The sequence below is a fragment of the Haematobia irritans genome, chromosome 5, assembly GCF_050003625.1.
Source record: "Haematobia irritans isolate KBUSLIRL chromosome 5, ASM5000362v1, whole genome shotgun sequence".
In the NCBI taxonomy this organism is placed as follows: Eukaryota; Metazoa; Arthropoda; class Insecta; order Diptera; family Muscidae; genus Haematobia; species Haematobia irritans.
Window position 1 is genome coordinate 35,964,751 of NC_134401.1, and position 26,779 is coordinate 35,991,529.

Here is a 26,779-nt window from a genome sequence, read left to right on the forward strand (position 1 = left end):
TTTGACCAACTTTTCTACAGAAAAACAAAAATGACCAAATTTTTTATAGAAATAGAATTTTGGGAAAATAGAATAGAAATAAAATTTTGACCAAATTTTTTATAGAAATAAAATTTTGACCAAATTTTCTATAGAAATAAAATTTTGACCAAATTTTCTTGAGAAATAAAATTTTGGGAAAATCTTCTATAGAAATAAAATGTTGTCAAAATTTTCTATTGAAATGTTGTCAAAATTTTCTATTGAAAAATGTTGTCAAAATTTTCTATTGAAATAAAATTTTGCCCAAATTATCTGTAGAAATAAAATATTGACCCAATTTCTATAGAAATAAAATTTTGAGAAATTTTTCTATAGAAATAAAATTTTGAGAAAATCTTCTATAGAAATAAAAATTTGAGAAAATTTTCTGTAGAAATAAAATTTTAAGAAAATCTTCTATGGAAATAAAATTTTGAGGAAATTTTCTATAGAAATAAAACTTTGACAAAATTTTCTATACAAATAAAATTTTGAGAAAATCTTTTACAGAAATAAAATTTTGAGAAAATTAAAAAAAAAAAATTTTTGAGAAAAAAAATTATGAAAATAAAATTTTGAGAAAATCTATAGAAATAAAATTTTGGTCATATTCTCTATAGAAATAAAATGTTGACCAAATTTTCTATAAAAATAAAATTTGTTGTTTTAATATCATCTTAAAACCATTGCGTTGACTACACTACAACAGTAGCTTTACAAACAGTCAAATTTATTTGGGCAAAGCCCTATAGACTGCAAGATGGTTGGATGGACGCACGTTTCGGAATTACCACATTCCTTCCAACAGCATCCTTTACTTGCAGCAAAACTATCAACCAATTATCAGAATAAAGTCGGGTAGTTCACTAAACCCAAAGTGAGCCACACTTGAACCTTCCGAAAAAAGGTTTATGATAGTCGGCTTTTGCCGAAATAAACCTTTGTACAAACAACAAGAATAAAATTTTCGTAAAATTTTCTATAGAAATAAATTTTGACCAAATTTTCTATAGAAATAAAATTTTGACAAAATTTTCTATAGAAATAAAATTTTGACAAAATTTTTTATAGAAATAAAATTTTGACAAAATCTTCTATTGCAAAAAAATTCACCAAATTGTCTATAGAATTAAAATTTTGAGAACAACTTCTATAGAAATAAAATTTTCAGAAAATTGTTATAGAAATAACATTTTGAGAAAAAAAAAATTATAGAAAAAATTCTGACCATATTTTCTATAGAAATAAAATTTTAACCAAATTTTTTATAAAAAGGAAATGTTGACCGAATTCTCTATAGAAATAAAATTTTGAGAACACATTCTATAGCAATAAAATTTTGACCAATTTATCTATAGAAAAAAAAATTGAACAAACTTTGAGAAAATCTTCTGTGAAAATTAAATTTTGACAAAATTTTGTTTGAATTCATTACCCTTATAAACTTTAATTTTCATACAGCTGATTGAAGGGGTCATTCATTCATTCGAAGAAAAAACATTTTTTTTCATACCAACCACAAAAATTTGAACAAAAACTTCAAAATTTGATTTTCTTTTTCAAATTTGGTAGATTTGTGGTAAAATTTTCTTCAAAGGTTAGGTTAGGTTATGTGGCCGCCCGATGTATCAGGCTCACTTAGACTATTCAGTCCATTGTCATACCACAGTGGTGAACTTCTCTCTTATCACTGAGTGCTGCCCGATTCCATGTTAAGCTCAATGACAAGGGACCTCCTTTTTATAGCCGAGTCCGAACGGCGTTCCACATTCCAGTGAAACCAATTATAGAAGCTTTGAAACCCTGAGAAATGTCACCACCATTACTGAGGTGGGATAATCCACCGCTGAAAAACTTTTTGGTGTTCGGTCGAACCCACGACCTTGTGTATGCAAGGCGGGCATGCTAACCATTGCACCACGGTGGCTCCCTTCAAAGGTTGGTAGATTAATTAATCAAAAATATTTATTAAAAATTGAAAAATGTATTAATAATTGTTGTATTTTCTGCCAACATTTTGAACTTTCGCCGGAGGCAAAATTTAATTATCAGCCGCCGATACACACAAAAAAAATTTTTTTGATTTCAATCACGAAAATCGCGGATTCAATCATTTTTTTAATTGAAATGTCTTCAATCACGAAAATGATAGTATCAATCACCCATTTTGATTGAAAACCAACACGATTTTCAATTAAAAATTTAATTGACTTTTGTAACGGAATCAATTAATTGTGTGATTGAATCAATTAAAAACGTGATTGATTTTTAACATAAAATTCAATCACAGTTTTAATTGAATCAATTAAAATTTTAATCAATTTCGCGACAAAAATCAATCAACTATTTGATTCATTCAATTAAATAATTAATTGAAATTGGCTATAAATTTCAATCAAAAAATTTATTTATTGCGCCCCCAAAATCATATTTAGTTTTATTTGAAATAAAAGAAAATATGTGTTCCTTATAAAATATATTTAATATTTTATTATTTTTTGAATTATGCAATAGACAAATAAATTTGGTTCTTGTCATTTGTGTTTTGTTCTAACATAACTTACACATACAATTACTATCAATAACAACTATAGGGTGAAAAAAATAGACTATATAAATCATTATCTTCCTTATCATAATAACCATGTCAGCATGTTCCTTCTAATATGTAAATGCGCCTAGATTTCCAATAAATTTAATTTAGCCTGTAAGCTAAATTAGTTTTTCTGAAAGTAAACAGTATAATTCGAATTTAATTTTGTTCAATTAAAAGTTAATTTTGCTAAAACTTACCTGCATAGAATATCAAGTTAAATTCTTAGTTCCAGGTTGCAGATTTATAATCTTCTTTTGCAGTTGTAGTCTTCTAGCATAAAAAGGTGTATTAAGGAGCTCGGTAATAATTAATTAATTTTAGTACAATTCCTTTCCAAAATTTCCACACATTGAAATCGTCTATTAAAACTTGAACCAATCAAAGACAAAAATAATGGCAAAACAATGAAATATTTGGTATTATGTTTATGATACTTTGCAAATTCTGGAAATAGAAAAAAATATAAATGGAAAATACATATTTTTTTATTATTTTCGGATATTTTTCATATTTTTAAATTCAAAAGAAAGAACTTTTTTACCATTACATAATTCAGCTCATTAGTTTATATATCAGATATACTGCTCTCTACTTGGGTTCAAACTGAAAAAGGCAGGTAAAACAAAAATACAATTTAATGCAAACGCTACTTCGCAACTTCAAGACCCAACAAACCCATACCGCTCTTGGTTTTAAGAAAACTAGGAGTGAAAAAATTATAATTTTAAAAGATCAATATGGTACCCACCTTTTGATTGCTAACATATTCGTATATTCTTATATATTTGATAAAATGATGGAGTTGATTGATTGACCAATTGCACGAAATAAAATTGCTCACTAAAATAAATGAATAAAAAATATATTATTTTAGTTTGTTTAATGTAAACAGGCTTCAATAGAAAACGGTATTCACATTTCACAATGTCTTACCTTCCAATAAACGTAGATTGTTTTCCATTTTTACAATACCACAAAACACAAACACAGGTAATTTCTAATGCGTTCTCGCGTTCTCTCATATATTTTTTCAAACGTTTACCACGTGACCATTTGTTGTTGCACACTTTATTTATTTCAACCCTTTGCTATGATTTGTTGTTGCGTTGAAAATATTTATGCACACATTTTGAATGCAGCAGACAGAATGTCGCCAATCATGTTTTTCAATTTACGCGAAAAACAAAAACCCAACCGTTCGTTACGAGTTACTTCCACAGACTGATCTCTCCATCACACATTTTTTTATTAATACCCATTCTCTTGTTCTCTTTTCGCTCTTTCGCTCTTTCCATTGCTCAAAATTATTCAATTTCAATCACAAAGGTGATTGGATCAATCACATGTGTAATTGGAAACGGAAAATTTTTCAATCACGTTTGTAATTGAAAATTATTTCCGAATTGATTAACAAATTGATTGAATCAATTAATATTTTAATTGGAAACGTAACAAATATCAATCATTTTTTTAATTGGTTTTTATTCGGATTTGATTAAATAATTAATTGAATCAATTAACATATTAATTGAATCCGTTTCCAAATTCAGTTAAATGTTTAATTGAAAAAAATTTGGTGATAATTTTTTGTGTGTAGAAATGGGTCGGCTTCATTCATTACGTTACATTGGGTTTGAAAATCACACCTGGCTATTGTTGGCAATCCGAAATACGTCAAAGTAAACAAAAGTGCTTGTGTATAGCACAATAAATCGTTATAATGATACTGGTAGCAATGTCAATGACCTGTAGCAAGTGTCCTGCCAAAAAAATTGTAGTTCTTCCCAAGTCATTATATTTAATCCTAACATTCAAAGGCCTCATTTTCACTTCACAAGATTTTTACAGACTTTTCAATTAATTTTTTTTTCAATTTAAATAAACCAAACCAAATTCACGAAATACTGAAATAATATTGGAACGAGAGAATTAATGCGAAATCAATGCAGGGGATCCTTAAACACATAAGGTCAATATTTTATTTTTTCCGTGTATATTTTGTAGCTACTTCTGGATTATATTTCCTTACCCTGATCATCGGCGAGAGATTAGGAGATGTAACATTGCCAAACATTGTGAATATTTTCTTATGATGGCATTGTGGATGGCTCACTGTTTCGTGGATGTAGGCTTTTCCTTAGATTTTGTTATAATTAGAAATCGTAAAATATCAAATGAAAATGAGTGGAAGATTCATAGAAGACGAAATGGATAGACTCCCAACATTATTGTGGGTCAACGTGAATCATTATGATCTTTCCCATCATTATTGTTGAACTCATTATGACGAAGAGTTGTTACTTTTTCCTCAAGAAAAACAAAATAAATTAAACAAGAGACCAAAACTAAATGGGTGACATAAATGGGAAACTTTTTTTTTGGTTAGACCAACGAAAAAAAGTGATGATTTTCTTTGCTTTCCAAAAATATTGCCTATACCTTTTACACTTCAACGCATAAATCACGAGAGGGAGAGCGAGCCAGCACAAGTTAGGCAACAGCTGTGCGATGTAAAAATGCCCCCAAAAATGAATTACAACATTTTTATGGAAGTGAAAAAAGTGACAGTTTCTATGAGAATTTTTGAAGTTGATTTTATAAAAGAAAAAGCAAATTTTTATAGTAATTCATGTAGTAATGAACAATGGAATGCATAACACATTCAGGAGTTTTTTTTTTTTGTATGATAGACTAACTGAGATGGTGATGACAATCTATGTAGTCCACTCCATTATTATTACATATAGATTATTACATTGCATGTCATGTCATCAAAACAAAATTTTATGATTCCAAAATTGTAATGACTTCATTCATTGAGTTCAGATTTTTCCCATCTCATTCTCATTATATATGGGAGAAACCCATTCGTATACGGTATCAATTTTAATTAGAAGATTACAGTGTGTAGTGAGAAAAATTCAATTAATATGAAAAAGAATACATTACAATACATTATCAGATAGACCTACATGTCTAACATGCCATGGCAGTTTACAATCAATTCAATTATACCGAACAATTGCTGTTCTTGTAATATTAAATAAAGAATTTAATCTAGGGTAGATGAAATATCAAAGGGTCTTGGGTTCAATCCCGTTTCAACTAAAAATAAAAATGTTTTCCAACGATTGATTATCCCCTCTCAGTAATACTGGTGACATTGCAGTGTGTTTTAAAGCTTCTACAAAAAGTTTCATCGTAATGTGAAATGCCGTTCGTACTCAGTTATAAAAAGGAGCTAAATTGATGTAAAATTATAACCAGGCAACACTCGTTGAAACAAGAGAAATTCTCCTATGGGTCCATATTTTAATAAAACCGCCATATTGACCGATATACCGATTTGATTTCTTAAGGCCATGTAAGCACGGTTGCCACTCGACCCAAAAATATTCTACCAAAATCTGGAGAAATTTTTAACAAAAAACTACCAAACAAAAATATCTTATTTTGCATTTTTTCTATCGAAAATGTTTGTCAAAATTTTATTTCTATAGAAAATTTTGTCAAAATTTTATTTCTATTGAAAATTTTATTTCTATAGAAAATTTTGTCAAAATTTTATTTCTATAGAAAATTTTGTCAAAATTTTTTGTCTTTAGAAAATTTTGTCAAAATTTTATTTCTTTAGAAAATGTTGTCAAAATTTTATTTCTATGGAAAATTTTATCAAAATTTTATTTCTTTAGAAAATTTTGTCAAAATTTTTTGTGTTTTGAACATGTTGACAAAATTTTTGGTGTTTTGAAAATTTTGTCAAAATTTTATTTCTATAGAAAATTTTGGCAAAACTTTATTTCTATAGAAAATTTTGTCAAAACTTTATTTCTCTAGAAATTTTAACAAAATTTTATTTCTAAAGAAAATTTTGCCAGAATTTTATTTCTATAGCAAATTTTGCCAAAATTTTATTTCTATAGAAAATTTTGTCAGAATTTTGTTAAAATTTTATTTTTATAGATAATTTTGTGAAAGTTTTATTTCTATAGATAATTTTATTTCTATTGAAAATTTTGTCAAAATTTTATGTCTATAATAAGTCAAAATTTTATTTCTATAGATTTTTTTATTTCTATGGAAAATTTTTTCAAACTTTTATTTCTATACAAAATGTTGTCAAAATTTTATTTCTATAGCAACTTCTTTCAAAATTTTATGTCTTTAGAAAATTTTGTCAAAATTTTATTTTATAGAAAATGTTGTCAAAATGTTATCTCAATATAAAATGTTGTCAAAATTTTATTCCTATAGAAAATTTTGTCAAAATTTTATTTCTATTTTGTCAAAATTTTATTTCTATAGAAAATTTTGTCAAAACTTTATTTCTATATAAATTTTAACAAAATTTTATTTCTAAAGAAAATTTTGCCAGAATTTTATTTCTATAGATAATTTTGGCCAAAATTTTATTTCTATAGACAATTTTGGCCAAAATTTTATTTCTATAGAAAATTGTGCCAAAATTTTATTTCTAGAGAAAATTTTGCCAAAATTTTATTTCTATAGAAAATTTTGTCAACATTTTATTTCAATAGAAAATTTTGTCAAAATTTTATTTCTATGGAAAATTTTGTCAAAATTTTATTTCTATAGAAAATTTGGTCAACATTTTATGTCCATAGAACATTTTTTCAAAATTTTATTTCTATAGAAAATTTTGTCCAAATGTTATGTCTATAGAAATTTTTTTTTGTCAAAATTTTATTTCTATGGAAAATTGTATCAAAATTTTATTTCTTTAGAAAATTTTATCAAAATTTTATTTCTTTAGAAAATTTTTCAAAATTTTATTTCTTTAGAAAATTTTGTCAAAATCTTATTTCTATAGAAAATTTTGTCAAAATTTTATTTCTTTAGAAAATGTTGTCAAAATTTTATTTCTATAGAAAATTTTGTCAAAATTTCATGTCTTTAGAAAATTTTTTGTCTTTAGAAAATTTTGTCAAAATTTCATTTCTATAGAAAATTTTGTCAAAATTTTATTTCCATGGAAGATTTTGTCAAAATTTTATTTCTATAGAAAATTTGGTCAAAATTTTATGTCTATTGAACATTTTTTTCAAAATTTTATTTCTATAGAAAATTTTGTCGAAATTTTATGTCTATTGAACATTTTTTCAAAATTTTATTTCTATAGAAAATTTTGTCGAAATTTTATGTCTATAGATTTTTTTTTTCAAAATTTTATTTCTATAGAAAATTTTGTCAAAATTTTATTTCTATAGAAAATGTTGTCAAAATTTTATTTCTATAGAAAATTTCTTCAAAATTTTATATCTTTAGAAAATTTTGTCAAAATTTTATTTCTTTAGAAAATTTTGTCAAAATTTTATTTCTATGGAAAATTTTGTCAAAATGTTATTTCTATAGAAAACTATATCAAAATTTTGTTTCTTTAGAAAAATTCGTCAAAATTTTATTTCTATGGAAAATTTTGTCAAAATTTTATTTTTGTAGAAAATTGTGTCAACATTTTATTTCTATTGAAAATTTTGGTAAAATTTTATTTCTTTAGAAAATTTTGTCAAAATTTTATTGCTATGAAAAAATTTATTTTGTAAAAATTTTGTCAAAATTTTATTTCTATAGAAAATTGTATCAAAATTTTATTTCTATAAAAAAATTTGTCAACATTTTATTTCTTTAGAAAATTTAGTCAAAATTTTTTTAAAAAAACAATATAATTGTTGGCATATTTTCCAAGCTTCAATAAGATCATACAAATCTAAAGTTTAATCCTACAAATTTTCTTGAAATTCTCTAAGTATCTACAATTTACTATAGACCCAAATTACCACTATCTTGTATTGGTCATATATACTTGTTTTCGTATGTTTAGGGAAATTTTCTTTTATCCACCTGAACCTCATCTTATAAATCCCATATTACAAACCCTCCGTTAACAAAATTCATGCAATTTATCTTCAACACCTTATCTATGTTAAAAGCATCTATAGATCTTAAATAGTATAACAAAGAGTTCAATTTGTTTTATTTTACACTACATATTGCTAAATAGCTTTTCCGGCACAGCATGCATTTAGGAATGGAGCCGTTCATGCCGTGGTGATGTTAATATTGATTGGTGTACTCACTCTCCTCATCACTATAACCAGCACCGGCGGCCATAGCCATGATCATTTACAGTAGCGAGAACTTCGTTCGTTAAGCTCAATTGAACACAATGATCAGTTTAAATTGTGGTTGCTATGGTTAATAAGAAAATTAATCATCAAACTCCCGGTGGGAAATAATAGAGTTGGTTTCGTTGGTACCTACGAGATTGTGGAACTAACTATCACCAAAATGACTAAGTTAATATTTATGGAAGAATGATTTTTCCAAATGAAAAACTAATTGCTAGTTAGGATAGATTATAGACAAATGCCGATACATTGATGGTATAGAAGAATGGAATTGAATCAGTGAAAGTTGTCGCATAAGTATAGGGAAATGTCTATACCATCACTATACAGTGTGGCTGATATGCATTGCGACCAACTTTAGGTTGCTATCATTTCTATACCGCTTGTCTGATAGCTGCCAGATATTTCTCCGGAGACAGTACTTTTAATTGTTTACAATAATACAAAAGAATTTTAATCTATTGTATCCAGAAATAAAATTAGACGATGGAATTTAAGAGTGATAGGTGATTGCTTTATATTTGGCTGGAAACACACATATGACTATTGTAAGAGCACTCTTGTCCCCAAATTATGATGCTTTCCAAAATCCCCAATTGGAATTAAAATTCCTCACAAAAATCCCCAATACAGTTTTGACAAGTTTTTATGAAAAAAAATAGAGAATTAGATTGTAGAAAATCAAAAATAATTTAAATATTGAAAACAATATGAAAATTTTTGCCATAGTTCATTATATTGTTTAAAAACATATGAAAACATTTTGATTTATTACATTCAGAAATAAAGTTATACATGACGGAATTCAAGCGTGATAGCATGATTGTTTTACATTTGGCTGGAAACCCACAAATGGATATCGTTAGAGCCCTCCAGAATTTAAATGTGAATAAACCTTTTGTTTCACGTATCATTAATCGTAACCGTGATATTGGCAGCCTTACATCGCGTCTAAAAATTGGCCGACAAAACCGGTAACAACACCAGAAATTGTCCCAGTGACGCCGACGCAAACTGTATGGTATTTGAGAGAAACGTCGACAAAAACTACATGACATTAGAACACAATTTACCAGTTCCTGTGCCTAAGTTACAACCGACAGTTTATCGAGCATCCCGAGAGTGATAGAGCGAAAAGGAGAGCCACTCGTCGCATACGTGGTCTCCGAGCCGATGACACAGTTCAATTTACCACAGCCGATGTTACTTATATCATCAACAGCGCGAAACCAACCAAGACCCTGCGCCCCGACGGAATTTCAATGCTAATGCTGAAGCATCTGGGAATACTGGAAGTTGAGTACCTGACCAGACTCCTCTATTTGTCCTTAGAATCACTCATTATACCCGATGTCTGGAAGATGGGTAGGGCAACGAGTGGAAGATGGGTAAGGCAAAGTCTCGAGTAAAGGTGAATCGTACAGACCGATATCCCTTCTCTCGCCAGTAGCCAAGACACTTGAGGCACTACTCCTCCCCAGCCTTGTAGAGCTGCCCACCATCAACATGGATTCCGTAAGGTACATAGCACGACGATTGCTTTATATTTGTGTCACAGGACGGTCCTCGTGACGCTTGACCTATCGATGGCATTCGATACGGTCAACCATGCCACACTATTCGAGGACATTGAGAATACGTCCCTACCGGCAGGAACCAAGCGTTGGGTTCTGAATTATCTGTGCGGACGCCAGTCGTATGTGGAATTCAGGGACAGGAAGTCAAAACCCCGTGGAGTTAAACATGGAGTTCCCCAGGGTGGGGTGATATGTCCGGCACTGTTTAATATCTACCTGTCCTCGATTCTACCCCCTCCTGATGTCGTCGAGATTGTATCGTATGCGGACGATTGTACAATCATGGCATCCGGACCAATTGTTGATGATATATGCGATCGATTTAACGTCTACCTCCCTGATCTTACCAGTTATTTCACTGCAAGGATGAGGATATTTCCCATCAAATCTTCAGACACACTATTCACTACATGCACGGCGTAAGTAGGCAGGCAGTTGAATGTCCTAGTCGACGGCGAAATAATTCCGATCACGAATTACACCAAGATTCTCGGGGTCACATTCGACAGCCTTTTTAAGTCGTCCAGACAGGTCTGAACAGGATTCATGAGGATACTGTAGCTGAAGCGGTGAGAAGCTACAAGGTCAATCCTGTTCTCGGAGTCCGACCGCCGCCCATAGCACCGGAGGAGAGAGACCTCCCGCGGCAGACCGCGGGTAGTTTTGGCCCAACTAACATCAGGCAAATGCAGCCGCCTCAAAGCTGACGTGTGTCCCATTTGTAATCAATGACTCGTCACCTTTTTGCTTGTCCAGCTAAGCCTACCCGTCTCACCACCAGATCACTCTGGACACACCCCACCCTTGTCGCAGAGTTCCTTGATTTGGCTACTAGCTGAACTACATAAGCATAGAACAAAATGGATGAAACTACATTAAAAACTGTTACGACAACAACAACATGATATTAGAGAATCTTTTCTCATGACTGCCACCTACTGACGTATTTCCTACTCTCTGGTGTGCGATTTAACTCCTTTAGACTATATTATGCTCGGCTATGTTAAAGCTCATTTCTAGACAGACAAGAACGATTCCATTGACGCATTGGAACCACGGTTGCCACAGTTGGTAGAATTCTACCAAAAATTTAAAATTTTTTACCGTTTGGTAGGATTCTTGATGTTTTAGTAGATTTTGCAAATATTCCCCTATACCTAAGAGGTACTTCACAAATTTTCTATAGAAATAAAATTTTGACAAAATCTTCTGTAGAATAAAATTTTAACAAAATTTTCTATAGGAATAAAATTTTAATAAAATTTTCTATAGGACTAAAATTTTGACAAAATTTCTATAGGAATAAAATTTTGACAAAATTTTCTATAGAAATAAAATTTTGACAAAATTTTCTATAGAAATAAAATTTTGACAAAATTTTCTGTAGAAATAAAATTTTGACAGAATTTTCTATAGAAATACAATTTTGACAAAATTTTCTATAGAAATAAAATTTTGACAAAATTTTCTATAGAAATAAAATTTTGACAAAATTTTCTATAGAAAAAAAATAACAAAATATTATATAGGGATAAAATTTTGACAAAATTTTCGATAGGAATAAAATTTTGAAAAAATTTTCGATAGGAATAAATTTTGACAAAATTTTTTATAGGAATAAAATTTTGACGAAATCTTCTATAGGAATAAAATTTTAACAAAATTTTCTATAGAAGTAAAATTTTGACAAAATTTTCTATAGAAAAAAATAACAAATTATTATATAGGAATAAAATTTTGACAAAATTTTCGATAAGAATAAAATTTTGACAAAATTTAACAAAAAATATTATACAGGAATAACATTTTGAAAAAATTTTCTATAGGAATAAATTTTGACAAAATTTTCTATAGGAATAAAATTTTGACAAAATTTTCGATAGGAATAAAATTTTGATAAATTTTGACAGAAATATTATACAGGAAAAAAATTTTCGATAAAAATAAATTTTGACAAAATTTTCTATAGGAATAAAATTTTGACAAAATTTTCGATAGGAATAAAATTTTGACAAAATTTGACAAAAAAATATTATACAGGAATAAAATTTTGAAAAAATTTTCGATAGGAATAAATTTTGACAAAATTTTCTATAGGAATAAAATTTTGACAAATATTATACAGGAATAAAATTTTGACAAAATTTTCGATAGGAATAAATTTTGACAAATTTTGGCAAAATTTTCATTGGAATAAAATTTTGACAAAATTTTCGATAGGAATAAAATTTTGACAAAAATATTATAAAGGAGTAAAAATTTCGATAGGAATAAAATTTTGACAAAATTTTCGATAGGAATAAAATTTTGACAAATTTTGACAAAATTTTCGATAGGAATAAATTTTGACAAATTTTGACAAAATTTTCTATAGAAGTAAAATTTTGACAAAATTTTCTATAGGACTAAAATTTTTACAAAATTTTCTATAGGAATAAAATTTTGACAAAATTTTCTATAGGTATACAATTTTGACAAAATTTTCTATAGTAATAAAATTTCGACAAAATTTTCTATAGAAATCAAAAACTGAAAAAAAGATTGTTTATTTGGTAGTTTTTTATTACAATTTTCTTCAAATTTTGGTAGATTATTTTTAGATCAAGTGGCAACCGCGATTGGAACACAACATTGAAGTGAGATAAAATTGGACTAAGCAGACAGACCATTTAAGGTCTGTTCTATCGACTCAAATAAAGATTTCATGTATTTTACTGAATTTTATGTTTTTTTTTTTTTTAATTTCTATAGCTCTTTAAAAAATTAACCCTTTAGGTGTCTGAGACCAATTTTTAGATGTTTTACAAACGGAATGAGAAGGTTAGTATACCACCCTTCCTATAGTGAAGGTTTAATGCATTTTTCTGAATTTTATGTGTATTTGTTTTAATTTTCCTAAAGCTCTTTAAAAATCACCCTAAAAAATTATACTTCTTGACCTAAAATATATATGAATATTTCTCAAAAATAATCCTTGAAAAAAAAAATGAAAACAAAAACAATGAATATCTTAAAAATTTACCATTTTCATTAATTATAGGAGCTAAACAATTTTTTCCTTTATTCTCTGAAATGGCAGCCAGGTTAGTATTCGAGTTAGTAGCAATTGTAGCAATTTGATTAGTTTTATGTTGCATGCCAGTTTTTGTGGTTAGATCGGAAGTTATTGCTGGTGTGGTATTTAATTTTCTAACAACAATAACAATTTTTGATAGACGTTGTTTTTGTGGTAATGTGGTCGGGGATGAAGGTGATGCTATTGTGGTCGTTGTTGTTGTTTGGGGCAATAATGAAGTGCTGGTTGATGGAGCAGTAGTTGTAGCAGTAGCAGTAACGGCTGTCAAGTTGCCAAGATGATTTTGACATGCAAATTTTTCATTTTCATTTAGATTTCCAATACGGTTAAAATTGCAATTTTCTAAAAAATGTCTGTCTGTCTGTGAGTTTGATGTTGCGGTTAGTTGATGACTTAATGAGGCATTACAATTCATCATGCTAATGTTACAACGGTTAGTTATGTTGCTTTTGCTGCCGCCGTTATAATTCAAAGTAGCTGCAGCTGCATTAAGACTACAATGTAAGCTACTAACTTCACCACTATCGCCGACGCCTTCATTAACATCAGTAACTTGGCTTGCGGTCTTAGGTATGATGCCGTTATTACTGTTACTGTTGCTCTGAAGGCTCTTAGCAATATTGTTGCTGCGGTTAATACTGTTGCTGGCGGTGGTGGTTATACTATTGATTTCATTGTTGTTATTGTTGCTGCTGCTAGAAAACTTGGTGTCGACGGCTGTGGTGGTGATGTTCGTGATGTTGCCATTACTCTTTAATGTTAGCAACTCTTGTTTATTATCATAATGGTTATTAGTGTAATTTTTATTATTATTTTTATTATTAATTCCATGCTTAGATAGTATTTCGTTTAATGAAGTAGTAGAAGACTCACTATACGCTATCGAAGATGATGGTGTATCTGAATTTTCTTTTTCATTTGATTTTTTCACATCTTTATCCGTTATGGCTAAATTGCTGTTATCCTTATCTGAGCTTTGGGAACGTTTCAAAGTAGTAAAGGATTTAACCACCTTATTAAAGGTATTCTTTTGACTTGAGATTTGTTTTTCATTATCCACTTCGGTTTTGGCCAAAAAGGCGGCTGCCGTTGTTGGCAAGGGCCTATCATCATAGTTTATAGGAGTTTTGGAGGCTTCACTTAATATTATTGTATTATCTGGTGGAGATTTTTCACTATTTGTCAAATCCAAAGCTGCATTTAATTGCTGGTATTCCTCATAAATACTGCTACGTTTATTGACTTTATTGGCTGCAGCCAATGCTTTGGCATTTTTACTGGATTTGGTTTTGAAAATTTTATTCCACATTTTTTTACTCATTTTGATAGTGAAAAATATGAGATATTTTTTTCAATGAAACAAAACTTGGTTTTATAAAAATTTAACCCCAATTTTTTTTCTTTCAATATTTTTTTTTTTTTCTTTTAAAAAATAACTCCACAATATTTTGTGTTTTTTTCGTTAGCAATTTGTTGCCCCTATCTAAGGAAATCCCATTGCTGTTGCTTGCACTTTATTATATTTTCCACAATAAAATTAATTCACTCATTTCGCTTTGTTACTGGGAAAAATAAATCCAGCTAAATAAACAACTTAATACCACGACGCCACGATTTCAACTGAAACCAAAACAATCGTTCATTGAAGATTGCTTCAATCTGTATTTCTTCTTCTACATCGTTGTAGATGTAGCAGCTAAATTCTCTCAGTTAACAGCTCTGTTACGTTGCCAACGTATAGGGCTTTAGTGTTTTCCACACACACACACATCAAAATGCTTCACACATATCGAATAACATAAAGACACTATGAGTAAAACTGAAACTAAAATGGTGGTGTATTAAATTAAAGATTATTGACAGTTTTATATAGCAATATTCCAATATTCTCTATTAAATATTCTATCTATTTTCCCTTTGCTGTTCTGTTAATACTGTTGGAAACTAAAATTCTTAAGAAGCAATTCTGTTACGTTGCCACTTGTAGAATTGTGGTCTTTTTGAATAACAGTGTTCTAGTATTGCTCCCCACCTCAGTTAACGTAAGCAGAGCTGTTACGCTATATTACTCTCTCTCTCTCACTCTTTGTGTAGACATTATGGAGGCAAATGTGGAGCTTACCTCAGTTGTTGTTATTCTCACTATTTTGTTTTGATTTTCCACTTCTTTACTTTGGTTTCATTCAATTTCAACTTTAAAGAATTAATTGAATTATGTTTCTGTGTTGTTTGTAGTATTGGCTGCTCTTTTTTTTTGTGGGACTCCATATTTTCTCTCTTTTGTTTTGCTTGGGTCTTTCCGTTTCGCCCTCGCTTAGAAATTGAAATTAATTTATGATGCAGAGGGTTTTGTCCATTAATGCACAATCAATAATTGTTCATCAATTTACATATTTATAGGTAATAAAAATCTTTAAAAATATAAAATTTCAACTGTACCTTGTTGTCTTATAAGTTATAAAAAAACTTAATAATTTTTATTGTTTATAACTGTGAAGAAGTTTTAATGGGGTTAGTAGTAAACCACACTCAACCACATACTTAATCGTAGGTAATCCAGAGAAAATTCGAATATGTATCATAAAATCTGGGATATTTGAAATTAATGTAAAATATTTCCTTTTTCTTTTAGTACTGTTCATAATATTTGAACTATGTGCACTGGTCTTCTATTCAGAATAGCTCGCCTGTGCCAACCCTTGCCAGTATTGCCAATTTGAATTTTGATAAGGCACCTTTTTATACCCTCCACCATAGGATGGGGGTATATTAACTTTGTCATTCCGTTTGTAACACATCGAAATATTGCTCTAAGACCCCATAAAGTATATATATTCTGGGTCGTGGTGAAATTCTGAGTCGATCTGAGCATGTCCGTCCGTCCGTCCGTCTGTTGAAATCACGCTAACTTCCGAACGAAACAAGCTATCGACTTGAAACTTGGCACTAGTAGTTGTTATTGATGTAGGTTGGCTGGTATTGCAAATGGGCCATATCGGTCCACTTTTACGTATAGCCCCCATATAAACGGACCCCCAAATTTGGCTTGCGATTGCTCTAAGAGAAGCAAATTTCATCCGATCCGGCTGAAATTTGGTACATGGTGTTAGTATATGGTGTCTAACAACCATGCAAAAATTGGTTCATATCGGTCCACTTTTATATATAGCCCCCATATAAACGGACCCCCAAATTTGGCTTGCGATTGCTCTAAGAGAAGCAAATTTTATCCGATCCGGCTGAAATTTGGTACATGGTGTTAGTATATGGTCTCTAACAACCATGCAAAAATTGGTCCATATCGGTCCACTTTTACGTATTGCCCCCAAATAAACGGACCCCCAAATTTGGCTTGCGATTGCTCTAAGAGAAGCAAATTTCATCCGATCCGGCTGAAATTTGGTACATGGTGTTAGTATATGGTCTCTAACAACCATGCATAAATTGGTCCATATCGGTCCATAATTACATATAGCCCCCATATAAACCGATCCCCCGATTTGGCTTGCGGAGCCTCTAAGAGAAGCAAATTTCATCCGATCCGGCTGAATTTTGGTACATGGTGTTAGTATATGGTCTCTAATGACCATGCCAAAATTGGTCCATATCGATCCATAATTATATATAGCCCCCATATAAGCCGATCCCCAGATTTGACCTTCGGAGCCTCTTAGAGGAGCAAAATTCATCCGATCCGGTTGAAATTTGGTACGTGGTGTTAGTATATGGTATCCAACAACCATGTAGGAATTGGTCCATATCGGTCCATAATTATATATAGCCCCCATATAAATCGATCCCCAGATTTGGCTTGCGGAGCCTCTAAGATAAGCAAATTTCATCCGATCCGGTTGAAATTTGGTACGTGGTGTCAGCATATGATATCGGTTCATAATCATTGTTGCCACTCGAGCCAAAAATAATTTACCAAAATTTTATTTCTATAGAAAATTTTGTTAAAATTTTATTTCTATAGAAAATTTTTGTTAAAATTTTATTTCTATAGAAAATCTTGTCAAAATTTTATTTCCATAGAAAATTTTGTCAAAATTTTATTTCTATAGAAAAATTTGTCAAAATTTTATTTCGATAGAAAATTTTTTCCAAATTTTATTTCTATAGATTTTTTTTCCAAATTTTACTTCTATAGAAAATGTTGTCAACATTTTATTTCTATAGAAAATTTTTGTTAAAATTTTATTTGTATAGAAAATCTAATTAAGAACTCCGACATTTGCTTCTACAGGCTTTGTGCTACAGAAGAGCAAGTGGTAGGAGAGATGATAAAATAAAAAAAATGATCATAAAATAAGGGGTATCAACGTCCATCTCAAAAATAATACACGAACCTATTCTTTGGACTAAAATTTTATTTCTATAGAAATAAAATTTTTGTTAAAATTTTATTTCTATAGAAAATCTTGTCAAAATTTTCTATAGAAATAAAATTTTGTTAAAATTTTTTTATGTCTATAGAAAATTTTGTCAAACTGAATTATATACGTATTTGATCGATCTTTTTATACCCACCACCATAGGATAAGGGGTATATTAACTTTGTCATTCCGTTTGTAACACATCGAAATATTGCTCTAAGACCCCATAAAGTATATATATTCTGGGTCGTGGTGAAATTCTGAGTCGATCTGAGCATGTCCGTCCGTCCGTCTGTTGAAATCACGCTAACTTCCGAACGAAACAAGCTATCGACTTGAAACTTAGCACAAGTAGTTGTTATTGATGTAGGTCGGATGGTATTGCAAATGGGCCATATCGGTCCACTTTTACGTATAGCCCCCATATAAACGGACCCCAAAATTTGGCTTGCGAGGCCTTTAAGAGAAGCAAATTTCATCCGATCCGGCTGAAATTTGGTACATGGCGTTAGTATATCGTCTCTAACAACCATGCAAAAATTGGTCCAGATCGGTCCATAATTATATATAGCCCCCATATAAACCGATCCCCCGATTTGGCTTGCGAGGCCCCTAAGAGAAGCAAATTTCATCCGATCCGGCTGAAATTTGGTACATGGTGTCAGTATATGGTCTCTAACAACCATGCCATAACTGGTCCACATCGGTCCATAATTATATATAGCCCCCATATAAACCGATCCCCCGATTTGGCTTGCGAGGCCTCTAAGAGAGGCAAATTTCATCCGATCTGGCTGAAATTTGGTACATGGTGTTAGTATATGGTCTCTAACAACCATGCAAAAATTGGTCGACATCGGTTCATAATTATATATAGCCCCCATATAAACCGATCCCCCGATTTGGCGTCCGAGGCCACTAAGAGAAGCAAATTTCATCCGATCCGGCTGAAATTTGGTACGTGATGTTAGTATATGGTCTCTAACAACCATGCAAAAATTGGTCCACATCGGTTCATAATTATATATAGCCCCCATATAAACCGATCACCAGATTTGACCTCCGGAACCTCTTGGAAGACCAAAATTCATCTGATTCAGTTGAAATTTGGTACGTGGTGTTAATATATGACCTCAAACTCCCATGCAAAAATTGGTCGATATCGGTCCATAGTTATATATAGGCCCCATATAAACCGATCCCCAGATTTGACCTCCAGAGAAGAGCAAAATTCTTCCCATTCGGTTGGAATTTGGTACGTGATGTTAGTATATGGTATCCAACAACCATGCAGGAATTGGTTCCTATCAGTCCATAATTATATATAGCTCCCATATAAACCGATCCCCAGATTTGACCTCCGGTGCCTTTTGGAGAAGCAAAATTCATCCGATCTGCTTCAAATTTGGTACGTGGTGGTAGTATATGATATTTAACAACCATGCCAAAAGTGGTCCATATCAGTCCATAATCGTACATAGCCCCTTATAATCCGATCCCGAGATTTGGTTTTGGAACCTCTTGGAGGAGCAAATTTCATCCGAGTGAGTTGAAATTTGGTACATTGTGCTAGTATATGGTCGTTAACAACCATGCCTAACTAGGTCCATATCGGTCTATAGTTATACATGGGCCTCAGATAAATCGATCCCCCATCACACAAAAATTGGTCCATATCAAGTTCATAATTGTATATAGCCCCCATATAAGCGATCCCCATATTTCAATTCTGGCTCTCTACGTACAAAAAGTCCATATCGATTCGTAATTATTTGTAGACTTAACTATACATAACTTTTTTTGTCTAATATATACCATGTATGGACTAAATCACAATTTAGAAAACGATGTTAAGAAGTTTTAAGATACCACAACCCAAGTAATTCGATTGTGGATGATAGTCTTTCGTAGAAGTTTCTACGCAATCCATGGTGGTGGGTACATAAGATTCGGCCTGGCCGAACTTGCGGCCGTATATACTTGTTTGATTTAATATAACCACGTATGGACTTACATACAATTTAGAAGACGGTGTAAGGAGGTTTTAAGATACCTTGCCATCGGCAAGCGTTACCGCAACTTAAGTAGTTCGATTGTGGATGGCAGTGTTTAGAAGAAGTTTCTACTAGAGGTGTGCACGTGAGTAATAGTTTACTCACGCTCACGCACACTCACGACTGAAAAATCATACTCACGCACAATCACGCACGATATTTTTTGGTAGGACTCACGCTCACGCACACTCACGAAAAGAAAATTTGTACTCATGCACACTCACGCACGAAAAATTGTGACTCACAAAAAATACCGTGACTCACGAAAAATATCGTGACTCACGAATAATTTTATGATTAATTTACCTTACCGAAGTGTCTGAAAACATGAGCATTATTAAAATCGAGAGTGTTATTAAACTCTTAACATCCCAGGTGTCACTAAAATTGTAATTGAATTTAACTCTTAAGCGTTTTATGTTGGTGAGCAGGAATATTTTCGTGAGTGTAATTCGTTACTCACGCACACTCACGAAGATATTATTTTCGTGACTCACGCTCACGCACGACATTTTGGTTTGTTAATCACGCTCACGCACACTCACGCTGTTGTCATGAGCGTGACTCACTACTCACGCACGAATCACGAAAATTTTCGTGAGTCACGACAATTTCGTGTCACGTGCACACCTCTAGTTTCTACGCAATCCATGGTGAAGGGTACATAAGCTTCGGCCTGGCCGAACTTACGGCCGTACATACTTGTTATTTTATCATCTCTCCTACCACTTGCTCTTCTGTAGCACAAAGCCTGTAGAAGCAAATGTCGGAGTTCTTAATTATTTTCAAATAATTTTGCCTTTTGCACAGCCAGACCATTCGATTTGTAAGCCAATATACAATCCACTGGGCCATATAGCTCTTACAGCCATCAACACACAATTATTGATAAAGTCATTAGAACACATGTAACGCATACAGACTAGCCGATCTATTTATAGACCAGTGTGTAATGCACACACAAGCAAATTTAAATAAACTTTGTTTAAAAAAAAAAAAAAAACCAAACGTCTGGAGATCCGTTTATTACAAACGGTACAAATTTTGGATACAACAAAACAGGCAATAATTTAATTTTTCACTCTCTTCAAAATTTCCTCGGCCACTTTCAAAAGTGTAAATTAAGGATGTGTGGTATTGCAGAGCACTATATTAAATTTTTACCACAAACATGAAACAGTGTCATATTTGCTGCTCAAAAACTTCAGAAAAGAACAGTATTTGCTATAAAAAAAATTGCCTGCTGTTTTAGCTTAAAAAATATTTTATTTATGCAAAAAATACATAAGTTCATATTAAACAAAATGTTTTGGTGACAAAAGTTTACTTTTCGGAGATATCAAAAAACTGTAGCTAACTGAACTGTAAAATCGTTTGCTGCAATCGTTTTCGAAACGTTTTATTGTTTTGCCTGTACAGATATAAAATACGAGTAACCCGGGGCACAATTAGAATATTAACGCCCAAAATGAAACTGTCGGATTTTATGGGTTTTTATTAACTTAGTAACGACTAAATAAAGAGATTTAAATAAAACAAGTACACTGAAAAAAATATTGACCTAATATAGAAGATTATGCAACATAAATTTTAGGACACAAAATTTACGCAATGCTAAGGACAAAATTCTTTAAAACAATGACATTTTAATTAAAAAACAGTTTATAATCCTTGCTTCAAAATTTTTTTTCATTAAATTCAGGACACAAATCTTGAAATTTTGCGTCTCTTTGCTGAAGTTGTAGATCTTTGAAGTAAGGCAAATTTTCCTTAAAATAAAGAAAAACATTTTTAATTTAAAGAAATCGTCTTTAACTCAACTGACATATTGAATTTTTAAATTTAAGATAAAAACGCTTCAAATATAGGCTAAGACTTATTTTAAGGATTTGCATTTTTGGTTTAAAGTTTTTTTAGCATTAAGAAAACTGTTTTTACTTTCAAGTGTCTGTCATAATTTGGATTTTGAAATTGGAATTTGTTTGTACATAAATACCTTTATTAATATATCGCAAAAAGAAAATAAAAAATCGATGAATGATATCTGTGTCCAATTTTAATTTATTTAATCCTAGATTTAAAACCAGAGAGGTCCGTAAAAAATGTCTTTATTTTAAAGAAGCCGCATCTTTGGCTCGGAATCAATACCAAAATCCTTAAGGGAAGGTCAAAATCTTTGGATCCAAGTAAACTTTTTTTTGAGTGTATATACGGCCGTAAGATCGGCCAGGCCGAAGTTTATGTACCCTTCACCATCCCAGCAAAAAAATTTGGAAGTTCTTCCCAAGGCAGAACTTTAAAAGCACTTCCAGAAGATGCACTCCAAATGATGTTCTTTATTTTAACTACCCAGGAAGTTCTTTTACTTCAATTTTTTATAACTTGGTTTTTCATACTTTTAATGGGTAATTTTAACTTTTTTTGTTTCAAATAGGTTAAAAACGGAGTAAGAATTCATAAAATGGTACAAATCACTTAAATTTTGTCGAAAAAAATGCTAAATCCAATCTGAGAAAATTGTGAATTTTTGAAAATATTTGAGGTCTAACGTTTCCGACAAGCGTTAGAACCCATTAAAAATTATAAAAAATTATAAAAATTATTTATTTGACAAAATATCACAGAATTTTTTAATTCACATCCAAAACATTGAATTCGGATCACACCTAAAGAAGTGATGCAAATTCAGTGCATCGGCTGTTGAAATGGAGAACTTCCGTCCTATGACAAGCCCATGTTAAATTCATCGCTTCTGCGTCAATTTTGCACCACTTCCGGATCCAAAAAGAACATTTTCACTACTTTTTTGGCGACGCTTTTTTTGCTGGGATGGATTGCGTAGAAACTTCTACTAAAGAATGTCATCCACAATCGAATTACTTGGGTTGCGGTCACACTTGCCGATGGCAAGATATCTTAAAACTTTTTAACACCGTCTTCTATATTGTAACTTAGTCGATACGGGGTATATATTAAACAAAAAAAAGGCCAATTAAATACGTATATAATTCAGTTTGACAAAATTTTCTATAGAAATAAAATGTTGACAACATTTTCTATAGAAATAAAATGTTGACAAAATTTTCTATAGAAATAAAATTTTGACAAAATTTTCTATAGAAATGAGATTTTGGTAGATTATTTTTGGCTCGAGCGGCAACCATGATTATGAACCGATAAGGACCAATTTTTGTGTGATTGGGGATCAGCTATATATAAGTATAGACCGATATGGATGAATTTTGGCATGGTTGTTTGAGACCATATACTAACACTACGTTCCAAATTTCTACCGGATCGGATGAATTTTGCTCCTCCAAGAGGCTCCGAAGGTCAAATCTGTTTATATGCACAGAAAAAACTGAAGCAAAATAAAAATCAATTATTGGCATAATTGAATGAAAAAATTATATCAAATACGATTTTTATTAAGTCCAACATGAAAATAATTGGTTGAATGAAAAACTGGCAAAAATATCAAAATTCACTGGTAATTGAATTCACAACACATCAATTACTATGTTCAATTGGACCAAGTATAAAAGTTATTGATTTAAGTATAATGCGTAATTGCCTGATAAAACTGTTTATGACGTTGCTACGTAACGAAAAATAAATTAATACAAACAATAAAATGTCATTTATTGTTATTATTAAGAATCTTCTTCAAAACATGGTCGAATTTACCCGCAAATAAACTGTGGTATCGGTACCGCGATTCGAAATGTTAACATTTACAACATTTTTGGCGCACCATATTGTATTTTTATCGCAGGTAAGTACACGCTCACAAAAAATCGCTTCTGTAACATATACTCCCAAACATATTTTGCTTCAAGCATATACATTTTTGGGTATTGCCCAAACATTTATATGTTTGATCTCTTCCAATATATAATATGTTTGAAAGGATATTGGTCTAAACAATATATGTTTGGGTAGTCTAAGTTCCAAACATTTTGTATTTTTGCATCCAAATTCAATAATGTTGTCTTCCAAAAAACAATATGTTATTATGTGAACATATAATATGTTTGGAAGCATTTTGCACCCAAAAATATTATATGCTTAAAAAAAATTCTCCCAAACAATATTGTGCTCAAAATTTTATATATTTATTTATATATTTACAATCATAATGAATTATGAAAATAAACAGGTAATATATGTGCTAACAACATAGGTTTTCGACCTGAATGCTCAAAATTTTGTTTCTGCCCAATTGTATATTCCCCCACATCTTTCTCACTTCCACGAGATTTTTTAGTTCTTAGCACCTTTTTCTGTAATACAAACATTGTAGAAGAAATTATTCAATTGTATGATTTTTTTATTTTAATTTTACCTTTTGCCGGACGGGGATTCGAACAGCGGACCACACAGTTTGTAAGGATCAAAGAAGTAGCTGATCAATTGCCCAAGGAAAAATAAAATGTTAATTTTGTAATAACAAGCAACAACCACCAACTTAATTCAATATCGCTTCCTGTTAAATAGCGCTCCAAGCTACTAAACACATATATGTTTATAGGCTATTTCTAAATTAATATATGTTTGCATCCAAGCATATTATATTTAAAAACATTTTATGTCCCAAACATAATATGTTCTAACATATTAACATATATGTCCCAAACATGTTATGCTAGTTTATGAACATTATATGCTTGCACTCAAAAATATTGTGTTTAAAAATTTGTGTTCCAAACATATAATGTTTATAGCCAAACATATGAAAAACAGTCTTTTTCATCCGTGTACCTTTATCTAAATACCAGTTTTTTTTTTGGTCAAGCGCGTTTTTTGGAAGCTACACTGAAAGAATTCTCTTCGTAAAAATGAACATTTTCATTGTGAGCAGCGTTGTCACTGCAAAATTTTATTTTGGACCAAAATTTTTCCAAAATCGGACCAAAATTCCCTCCAGCGGACCAAATTTCCAATTTCTAAGCAAAATGCTTTAAGAAATATTTTACAGTTGTACATAGTGCTTTTATTAGAAAAGTAAAATAAATCGGAAAGGACTGATATGATTTAGCGGTTGACATCAACTTCGACTTTTCAACTTTTTTATTTAAATTTGAAAAAAATTGACGTTTTGAACAGGTCGAATTTTAAAGTCAATTTTAGTTGAAATGGTATCCAATCTCACACTGAAAAACAAGCATTCACGGCTCCAAATTTTGTCTTTACGCTAATGATTTTGGTATTGATTCCGAGCCAAAGAATCAGCGAATACACCCTTACAAAAAATCGCTTCTGTAACATATACTCCCAAACATATTTTGCTTCAAGCATATACATTTTTGGATATTGCCCAAACATTTATATGTTTGATCTCTTCCAATATATAATATGTTTGAAAGCATATTGGTCTAAACAATATATGTTTGGATAGTCTAAGTTCCAAACATTTTGTATTTTTGCATCCAAATTCAATAATGTTGTCTTCCAAAAAACAATATGTTATTATGTGAACATATAATATGTTTGGAAGCATTTTGCACCCAAAAATATTATATGCTTAAAAAAATTCTCCCAAACCATATTGTGCTCAAAATTTTATTTATTTATTTATACATTTACAATCATAATGAATTATGAAAATAAACAGGTAATATAGGTGCTAACAACATAGGTTTTCGACCTGAATGCTCAAAATTTTGTTTCTGGCTAATTGTATATTCCCCCACATCTTTCTCACTTCCACGACATTTTTTAGTTCTTAGCACCTTTTTCTGTAATACAAACATTGTAGAAGAAATTATTCAATTTTATGATTTTTTTATTTTAATTTTACCTTTTGCCGGATGGGGATTCGAACAGCGGACCACACAGTTTGTAAGGATCAAAGAAGTAGTAGATCAATTGCCCAAGGAAAAATAAAATGTTAATTTTGTAATAACAAGCAACAACCACCAACTTAATTCAATATCGCTCCCTGTTAAATAGCGCTCCAAGCTACTAAACACATATATGTTTATAGGCTATTTCTAAATTAATATATGTTTGCATCCAAGCATATTATATTTACAAACATTTTATGTCCCAAACATAATATGTTCTAACATATTAACATATATGTCCCAAACATATTATGCTAGTTTATGAGCATATAATGCTTGCACTCAAAAATATTGTGTTTAAAAATTTGTGTTCCAAACATATAATGTTTATAGCCAAACATATGAAAAACAGTCTTTTTCATCCGTGTAGAAGTGAAGACACATTTACGTCACAAATCCCTGTTACTTCAAGTGAAAATTATTTTATGTTTCAAGTAAAAAACGACTTTAAAATAATGTGTTAAAAACACCTCTTATTTTTAAAAGCTTTTAGTTTTACACTCAAGATGCAAAACGTCAACAATATTTCATTCATTTTGAATATTTTTTCAGGAGTATTAAAACCATTTTGACTTTAGTAAAACGAAATTTTCTTTCATGTTAGGATACCCAATTTTATGTCGAATCACTTAACTATAAGGACAAACCGACTTCATTGAAAAGTTTATCGACTTTGGACAAGGAAAAAAACTTTATTTCGGAGAAACACGTCTTCTATGCTAAGCAAAATTCGCATTCGTATTTTAAGCACATGAAATCTTTGGCCTCACGACAATATTTTAATATATATTATTGAATATGTGATAGATTTTTTAAATACTACAATGGACCAAAATGGGCCAAATTCCGTTTGGTCCAACCATCGGACCAAATTTAAAAATTAGAAATATTTTGGACCAATTTTGGACCGATCGGACCAAAACGGCAACGCTGATTGTGAGTTTAACCTGTGACGTGTTGGTAGAATTATTTCTCTCTCTCAAGCACATTCACGAAATACTCATGTACGTTCACGCAAACAGAACTTTTAAAGACGATTAACGGTTCACAACAATTTTTAGACTCACGGGAATTCTCGTGACTT

General features: G+C 30.8%; 1 protein-coding gene across 11 annotated transcripts in view; it reads right to left on the reverse strand.

Annotated features, from left to right (window-relative positions):
- LOC142241983 (uncharacterized) overlaps positions 1 to 26,779 on the reverse strand; it is a 214,788-nt gene that overhangs the window by 65,278 nt on the left and 122,731 nt on the right. For 5 of the 11 annotated variants that reach the window (XM_075313884.1, XM_075313885.1, XM_075313892.1 and 2 more), the window contains exon 1: positions 13,366 to 14,284. The exons of 5 other annotated variants lie outside the window; for them this stretch is intronic. In XM_075313884.1, coding sequence (XP_075169999.1) covers positions 13,366 to 13,837 — 472 coding nt within the window. In that variant the 5' untranslated portion in view covers positions 13,838 to 14,284. One more of the 11 variants, XM_075313883.1, reaches the window with a different exon arrangement.